This window comes from Rhineura floridana, chromosome 17 (assembly GCF_030035675.1).
Source record: "Rhineura floridana isolate rRhiFlo1 chromosome 17, rRhiFlo1.hap2, whole genome shotgun sequence".
Taxonomy (NCBI): Eukaryota; Metazoa; Chordata; class Lepidosauria; order Squamata; family Rhineuridae; genus Rhineura; species Rhineura floridana.
The window spans coordinates 2,209,371-2,218,157 of record NC_084496.1 but is presented as its reverse complement, the minus strand read 5'-3'; the positions used below and the strand labels follow the sequence as shown (position 1 = coordinate 2,218,157).

Sequence of the window (8,787 nt, the reverse complement as noted above, 5' to 3'; positions counted from 1 at the left end):
AGAGGGGGGCTGCTCCTCCCCCTCCCCCCCGCCTGTGCTTATATACAAGTTGTGGCAGCAGCACAGAGAGACGCAGAGAGACACAGAGAGAGACTCTTTCCAACTTTGACTGACAAAGGACCAGCATCATCTCTCTGAACCACAGAAGGCGCCTCCATCCCTCCTCCAGGCTTGGGGGGGTCCTGAGCCCACCTGAACAGGGGCGAGGTCCACCTGCCCCCATGCTTTTACAGCAGGTGTCCCGAGGGCCCCTGTGGAAAGCCCTGGGCCTGCTGGGCTTGATCTTGCTGGCAACCCCAGCAGGTGCCTGGTACAAGCACGTGGCCAGCCCCAGGTACCACACTGTGGGGCGAGCTTCGGGGCTTTTGATGGGTGTCAGGCGCTCACCTTACCTGTGGCGCCGGCAGGCGGCTGAGGGGTCCCGGGAGAGCCAGGAGAGCGTGGGAGAGCCTGCCCCACCTGCCAACAGAGCCCCCCAGTGGCTGATGCTCCAGCAGGCGGAGGAGGGACCCTGGACCACTCTGAAGCTGCCGCCTCACCTGGCCTCCCAGGTGGGAGCCTGGAAAGATGCTGCTGCTGCAGGGACCGATAAGAGAACGCTCTGGCCCCCGGCCTCTTGGAAGAGCCATGCCAGCAGGACCCTCTTGGATGCCCCCCAGCACCAAGGGAGGACCTGGGCAGCCCTGTGCCTGTCGGGATGCCAGGAGGGGGCTCTCAGGCAAAGCCCTGCGGTGAACCCAGAGCTCCTGGAGAGGGCCATGTGGAAGAGAGGACAGCCAGGCACATCGGAGGAGGCCAGGTAAATAGTGCCCAGGGACTCAAAGAGCCTCAGAGGCGAGGGCGGCTCCATGCCGGAGGGGCAGTGGAATCCACTCTGGGTTTTAGTCCAGATTTTCAAGGAGCCACTAGCCACCACTGCTCAGAGCACATCCACCATTGCTAAGGATGCAGCACATTAAGATGGAGTTGCTTGACTCACTTTTAGGGGACTTCCAAACAGAGGCTTCATGTTGTCCATAGCGATGGGGAACCAGGGGCTGTTGGATTATAACTCCCATCAGCTTTGACCATTGGCCATGCTAGCTGCGGGGCTGCTGGGAGTTGGAGGCCGTGTACACGCCATATGTTTAAGCATGGATTAAATGGGTGGGTGTGGATAAGGGCTGACATTTTGATGCCAACGTCATGTGGATGCTATGAAGATTTTGCATGCATGAGGAGCTCCCACCATACAATAAACACCTGTCTGGAGGCATCTTCAGCTGATGAGACTCCAAGATTGCTTCCAGATTGTGAGATGGGAGCCCCTCATGCATGCAAGATTTTTCCAGCATCCAATAATTCAGATTTTCCCTTTTTGAGGGAAATTAGATTAAAAAATACCCCCTGTTGCCAACAATCCGTTTGCAATATTAAACCTTCATCTGGAAGTGCCCTAAATATGGGATGTTAAAGAGATGCAGCCCTCCCTGAGGTTTCAGTGCATGCTTATGGTCTGGGCGGGGAAAATCCTCTGTATTTGCGAGTGGGCAAACAGGTACTGCTAGGTACTCTGGGTTCGTGAATCTGGAGTAAAAGGACACAGTCCTTGTGCTCTTGTACAAGAGTAAAAGCGTGTTGTGTATGTTCTTAGGACTGTTGTCCCTTGGAGATCAACTTTCTTCTGTGCCTGGGAAACAGTGATTAATTGCGGGTCGCAAAAGATAACTACACAGGAAGCTGCTTTATGTTGAGAGGGTCAGTTGGTCTGTCTAGCTCAGTATCGTCTGCACTGAGTGGCAGTGGATCCCCAGTGGTTCAGGTGGCAGTCTTTTATTGTGCACCTTGGACAGCTCCTTGAAAGTTTGGACTAAAACCCAGAGTGGATCCTACTGCCCTGCTGACGTAGAACCATCAGCCACCACGGATGGATGGATGGATGGATGGATGGATGGATGGATGGATGGATGGATGGATTGCTCAATCGATCGATCGATCACTGAACACTAAAGTCAGGATCATTCAGACCATGGTATTCCTGATCTCTATGTATGGATGTGAAAGTTGGACAGTGAAAAAGGCAGATAAGAGAAAAATCAACGCATTTGAAATGTGGTGCTGGAGGAGAGCTTTGCGCATACCATGGACCGCGAAAAAGACAAACAATTGGGTGTTAGAACAAATCAAACTAGAACTATCACTAGAAGCTAAAATGATGACACTGAGGTTATCATACTTTGGACACATCATGAGAAGACATGATTCACTAGAAAAGACAATAATGCTGGGGAAAACAGAAGGGAGTAGAAAAAGAGGAAGGCCAAACAAGAGATGGGTTGATTCCATAAAGGAAGCCACAGACCTGAACTTACAAGATCTGAACAGGGTGGTTTATAACGGATGCTATTGGAGGTCGCTGATTCACAGGGTCGCCATAAGTCATAATCAACTTGAAGGCACATAACAACAACCTAAATTATAAAAAATGCTGCATGCTAGTTGAGGCAAAGCTGCTTTTTCTTACTCCTGCATCCTCCTCCCCAATGCACTTCAGTGGGGAACCCAGGAAGCTGCCTTATACTGAGTCAGGCCATTGGTCCATCTAGCTCAGTATTGTCTACATTGACCGGCAGCAGCTGCCCAGGGTTTCAGAATGGGGTCTCTCCCAGCCCTCCCTGGAGATGCCATTGGGGATTGCACCTGGGACCTTCTACATGCAAGGTAGATGCTCTGCCACTGAGCTGCAATGGCCCTTTGCCAGAGGGCTGCTGCGCCTATGCACATACAGCGCTGGTTGCTAAAGCAATCCTGGGGACGTAGGAAGCGGCCTTTTCCCGAGTGACGCCCTTGGTCCATCTAGCTCAGTATTGTCTACACTGACAGGCAGCTGCTCTCCAGGATTTCAGGCAGGGAGTCAGGAAATGCTGCGGACTGCACCTCAGACTTTCTGCATGCAAGACTGAACTGGCATGCGTGGTCTCTGAGATTTGCTCCTCGGCGTCTTACCTGTGAAGGCTCGTGCATGCATGGAAGTCATCGCTTGATGATGCACTCGTCAGGTGATGAGCAAGCGTGTGTGAGCCAGCCTACTGTTCCTGTCCATTGCGGCATTGCTGTATAAAGAAGATGCGTGACAGCCTTCCCCAACTAGGTGCCCGCCAGATGTTTCAGGCTACAACTCTCATGCTCAAGTCCATGCAGCTGTATGATGGCTGTGCAGTTTGGCCCGATGGAAGTTGTAGTCCAAAACATCTGGAGGGCACCAGGTTGGGGAAGGCTGGCCCATGGCATGCTTGAGGGTGAAAGCATACGTCCCAAGAGACTCAGGCTGCTGCCAGGAAGGAACGACAGTCCTGTGTTGATTTCCCCCTTCTCTTGGCATCATTGCAGTGTGCACTCCCCTGCCTCCACTCCACATCAGTGGCTGGGGACTGGGAAGGACACCATTTAGTGATGTTGGGGTGGGGATGGTGTGAGTCACAAAGGAGGAGGTGAGCACCTGACACAAGCTTGCCAATTTTGGCATTAATTCCATGTTTCTGACAATGTTTAGTTCCTCTGCCCTGCAAAAATGGTAGGAAAATAGCCCGTGTTGTTGATGTGGGAAACTGAGGGCAAATGAGAATATGTGAACTGATTCAGTGCATGGAATGGACAACTAAAAAAAAAATCACCCAGGCTTTCTTTTCCCGTTTAGCAACCCTGAGATCTAATGTCTGATGAGAGGAGGCATCCTGCTGAACGAGTTGTCTGAAGAAAGCCTGCGGACGGGCATAGAAACTGATTCCAGTACCGGAGAATGAAAGAATATTGGAGTGGCTTGTGTAGTCTTTTTTGGAACCATGCATAGTCACATCTCCCCAAAGAAGGGAAGGGGCTGTGAACGTAATTGTGTCATAATTGCCGCCCTGGGCTCCTACGGGGAGGAAGGGCGGGATATACATCTAATAAACAAACAAAGAAACAAATAATTGTGTGTGGATTCTCCCATAGGCAACTATAGGATGCCTGCACTTTTCTGATTCTAGGGATCATGGCCACAAGCCTTTTGATTGCCTTTTCCCAACTGCTGGGATCTGGGCAGGAGGATCTCTATTAATTTTTTTAAAAAACCAACTTCATGCTCACATTTTGGGGAAACAGCGATATATTATGTTGATTATTACTTTTCAGATAATGGCTTCTCTGCAGTACGATAATATGTACTTATTTTCAGTCTCTCTCTCTCTCTCTCTGGGATGCTGTACTAATTAAAAACAAGATTTAATCAAATGAATTCTTGTACGTTCTCATGTTACAAGGATCAGACAAATTCTGGAGGGGAGTGAGGCTGCCGCTCCCTCTAACAGCGAAGGCAGGAAACGAGCACGGATAAGTTTGGAGGCAAAATGGACACACTGAGAAGGCAAAGGGAAGGAATTCACATAGCAAGGGGAACCCCAACATTTAGAAAAGTACAACAAATCCTTGGGGTATAACCAATACTAGTTCTACTCAGAGTAGACCCACTGAAGTTAATGGGCAAAACTAACTCAGGTCCATTAATTTCAGTGCGTCCACTCAACAGGGCTTAGTTGGATACCTAAGAAGCGCCACTCCCCACCCCCCACTCCCAAAATAAGGACTGACCATAATCAATAGCCACAGAAGGTTGAGTGTCCCCTGTTCAGGTTGCTTTTAACTGTTTTAATTATGTGTTTTTAAGTTGTTGTAACCCGCCCTGGGACCTCTGGGTGAAGGGCAGGTAATAAATTCTAATAATATAATATTAATATAGCGGACTCCTGGAACACTGAACAGGGTATTTTAACAACTAAAAGCCTTGTGGCACATTAAAGACTTTTTTCTTTTCTTTTTTTTAATGGCGCCAGTTTCTGTGGACTACAGCGCACTCCATCAGATGCATCAAGTGCTATTCCCACTGAGGCAGATATACCTGTATACACAGAGATAAGGGGAGGAAGGGAATGCCAAAAGTATAGCCCCTGTGGCAATTCAAGGAGAGCGTAAGCGTATGCAAAATAAGCAGCAGTGACCTTTCATGACAGCAATAAGCTGGGGTGATAATGCCTCTTGACTCGCAGGGGTGTAGTTGTCCAGGGTCATGGGAGGTCGTAGACCAGTTACTTTTTTGAGAGCAGGGTCAATCAGAGTGAAAGGAGCTAATCAGAGTGAAAAGAAGTGAATCAGCCACAGAGAAGAGTCTTCTGAGTAGCTAACACCCAGCCTCTCTTTGCATGCTGATTGGCTCATAGGGACCTCTGTTGTAGTGGAGTGTGGACTCGAGAGACGACAGGGAGAGCAAGGGAGAAAAGGGAAAGGGTGTGTGGCTGTGTGTGGCATGACACTAATGAAGGGACCCTGCACTTCTGAATTTGCACCACACTACTGGTACCAGAACAGATGATGGAAAGATGCAAATTCACACCATGCATTTAAAACACATCCAACGCACATTGAAAGCACATGCCTTCCCCCAAAGAATCCTGGCAACTGTAACCTATTAAGGGTACAAAGAATTTGTATGGCGTGGGCCTAAATGTGTATGTAGAAAGCTCTGACTTTCACACTACTGGAATGTAGCCTCCTGTACAAAGGTAAAAATCCCATTAATTGATTGGCCCACCTTTGCCCCTGGCCCCACCCACTGCTGGCATGCGGCCCTCAGAAGGTTCCCCACAATCTAATGTGGCTCTTGGGGGTGAAACCGATTCCCCACAGTGGCTTTAAAGCTCAAGACCTGCACTTAGAATTGGTCCCAGAAATGAACTGGAAACCAGTGCAAACTAGAGATAATGGGATTAGCACACAGCCAAGGGCTCGAGCTCCTGTCCACAATCTGGCTGCCGCATTCTGTACTAACAGAAGTCTCCAGACAGTCTTCAATGGCAGCCCCATGCAGCACACATTACAGCAGTCTCACCTGGAAGAAACCAAAGCTTATTTAACTGTGTACAGATCCACCTTTACCATGGAGGGAGCCGCAGTTACCACACCGGCAAAAGGTCTCCAGAAAACACCGAAACACAGGAAAATGCCTTATACTGAGTCAGACCCAGCGGTCCATCTAGCTCAGTGTTGTCTATACAGACTGGCAGTGGCTCTGCAAGGTTTCAGGCAGGGATCTCTCCCAGCCCAACCTGGAGATGCCGTCGGGGATGGAACTTGGGACCTTCTGCATGCAAGGCAGGTGCTCTGCCCCTGAGCTATGGCCATCCCGTCCCCCCAAAAATCATACACCAGAATGGAGAGAAACTTGCTAGGCAGAGAAGCAGCAGAAAAGTTCCACCCCCCCCACCCAGAACACGCCTCAGCTGCAAGAGAAGTTTTTGGGATGCACCCCAATGCTCCCTTCTGAGAACTGGACTCCAACCAGCCTTGATTCGCTCCTCTCTCCCTCGCCCCCACAGATGCAGGCGCCCGTTGCCTTCGCACATCTGCGAGGCTCGAGGCCTGTCATGTCTCACACGGGCAGGGCTCAGCTGCGGAGCCCCGTCTGGGTTTCAGGAGCCAACGACGCCATCAAAGGGAATGGTAGTTGCTCTTGGATGCCAAGGCGTTTGGACTGCCGCACAGAGGGAAGGTTGTAGCCGTGGATCCTCAGGAGGCCATTGGGTGCCTGTGGGGACAGGCGTGTTTTACTGCAGCCACACGTGTTTCAGAAAAGCAGGCATTGCAACACACTACGGGGGTAAGGCAGATCAAATGGGCTAGCTGAGTTCTTCATGGCTCCTCTTCAGTTCTGTGGCAGGAGGGGAACATGAATGCAATTAGCAAAGCTGTTGTAGGAGGCACAAAACCTGCTCCTTCTCCTCCTTCCTCAGGAACCTGGGGTCGCCAGGCGCAAGGGAGAGCTTTTCCTTCTCACTTCCATGGTGTGAACATCCAGATTGTCTCCCATATAAGTGAACGGCTACAGTTCACTCTGATGAGAGAAAATCAACAACTCAACACAGTTCAATCCCCGCCATCACCAGGTAGGCTGGGAACGCCCCCTATCTGAAACCCTGGAGAGTTGCTGTCAGTCAGTGTAGAGCACAATAGATTAGACTATTGGTATATATGCATACATACTGACTCAGTACAAGGTGGCCTCCTAGGTTCTCACTGCCCTCCCTGTATATATAAACTGCAAAGCGTCTGGCTCTTGTAATGAATGACACTTGACAGTCAGGCTAGACGCTACTTTAAACAAATCCATTAGCCTCCCAGCGTCAGGCGTTTGCCCCTGCCAATGCTCCAGGGGAGCAGACCTGCCTTGTTATCGGAGGCGAGAGATAAAAATGTGGCCCACAGAGCAGAGAAGATTGGTTAGGCAGAAGAGGCCACGCAGAAGAGACAGATGGGAACTGATCTGATGAGCATAATTGCTGCATTAACGTCCTCATCCCCGGTGCGTGCAAGCCGAGAGAGGGCCCTTGACTGTGTCAATTACATGGAGAGAACCTCCAGCACCACTGAAGTCAAAAGGGCTGCTGTCGATTACCTAAAGGCCCTCAAAAAGCCCTGTGCTTGCTCGTTGCCCTAACTAGCTCATTTGGTGCCTTTCCTTGCTGCCAGGAACAGGGGCCAGGGCAGAATGAGAACGGCTGTGGATCTTTAAAGGTATTGCTGCTGTGTTTCCCAAGTTCACATTGCTGAGGGTAGAGTGCTCCTGCTCAAAGCTGTTGTGCATGAGGTAAAATTAACAACTATGGTGCTTGCTACTGTCCATTGCCAGACACCTCTGATTTTATCTTCTCATGCTTGCAGCCTTGGTGCGCTTTGCTGGGTTAGGCTGCATCCCAGGTCCAACGTGAAGCTGCATTGGTGCTCTGCTGTCTGGTTGGCTGCCCAGACTAAGCCTCTGAGCAAGAAAGCCCTACATCATTTAACATTATTTTAATTAGGGTCAAGATATGATGCAACTTTTGATGCCCACTCTTTGCCAGACTGCATCCAGGGTGGTCCCACCTTCGGAAGTTCCCTTATACCAAGCTGAACCATTGGTTCATCTAGCTGAGTATTGTCTACACTGATAGGCAGCGGGTTTCCAGGGTTCCAGACATTTCCAGCACTACTTGGAGATGACAGGAATTGAAGCTGGGACTTTCTGTATGCAAAGCACTAAACCAGGGCAGTTGTACCTTAGATTTCTACTTTTCTTGCTCAGAGGCATCCAACGGATAAAAACGCTGGAAGAGCCTGGCTGCTAGATCAGGCCCAAAGTGGGCCCATCTAGTTCAGCATCCTGTTCTCACAGTTGCCAACCAGATGCCCCAAAGGGAAGCCCACACACAGGACCTGAGTGCTTTCCCCACTCGTGAACCCCAGCCACTGGTAGGGATGGGTGAGAATTTCGATACCGTTCGCATTTCAAGCAGAATTGATCAAAGCTGCACTTTCCGAATCAGTATGAGACCCGAAACACAGCCATCCTTAGAAATTCACATTTGTTAGAATTTTGTGATGCAGTTCACCAACTAAACAATATTTACAAAAATGCATATATGAGGGGAAAGTGTGCCTAAAAATGAATATATGAGTGAAGAAAATAACATGCAAAAATGCATTAGATAACGAGAGGTGGCTTGCAAAAAATGTGTACCTTTGTTAAAACCACTTATAGAAATGTGTTCGTTAGGAGAAATTCGCACTAAAATGTTGGAGAATGTTCAAGGTTTTTTTTTTAATGCAAATTGTTGCAGAAATGAATTTAAGACTGGAAAAATGAGAAACTGAGAGAACCGAAATTGACAGATCTTTTCATCCCTAGCCACCAGTAGTCACAAGAAAACAACAGAAGCCCAGAAAGTCCTAAAACAAAAT

General features: G+C 49.4%; 1 protein-coding gene across 1 annotated transcript; it reads left to right on the top strand.

Moving 5' to 3' along the window:
* Positions 1–221: 221 nt before the first annotated feature.
* NPW (neuropeptide W) lies at positions 222–3,854 on the top strand. The gene is made up of 2 exons (XM_061600058.1): positions 222–799; positions 3,677–3,854. Exons 1-2 carry the CDS (start codon positions 222–224, stop codon positions 3,690–3,692), a joined length of 594 nt encoding a protein of 197 aa, XP_061456042.1. The 3' UTR covers positions 3,693–3,854.
* The last annotated feature ends 4,933 nt before the right edge of the window (positions 3,855–8,787 follow it).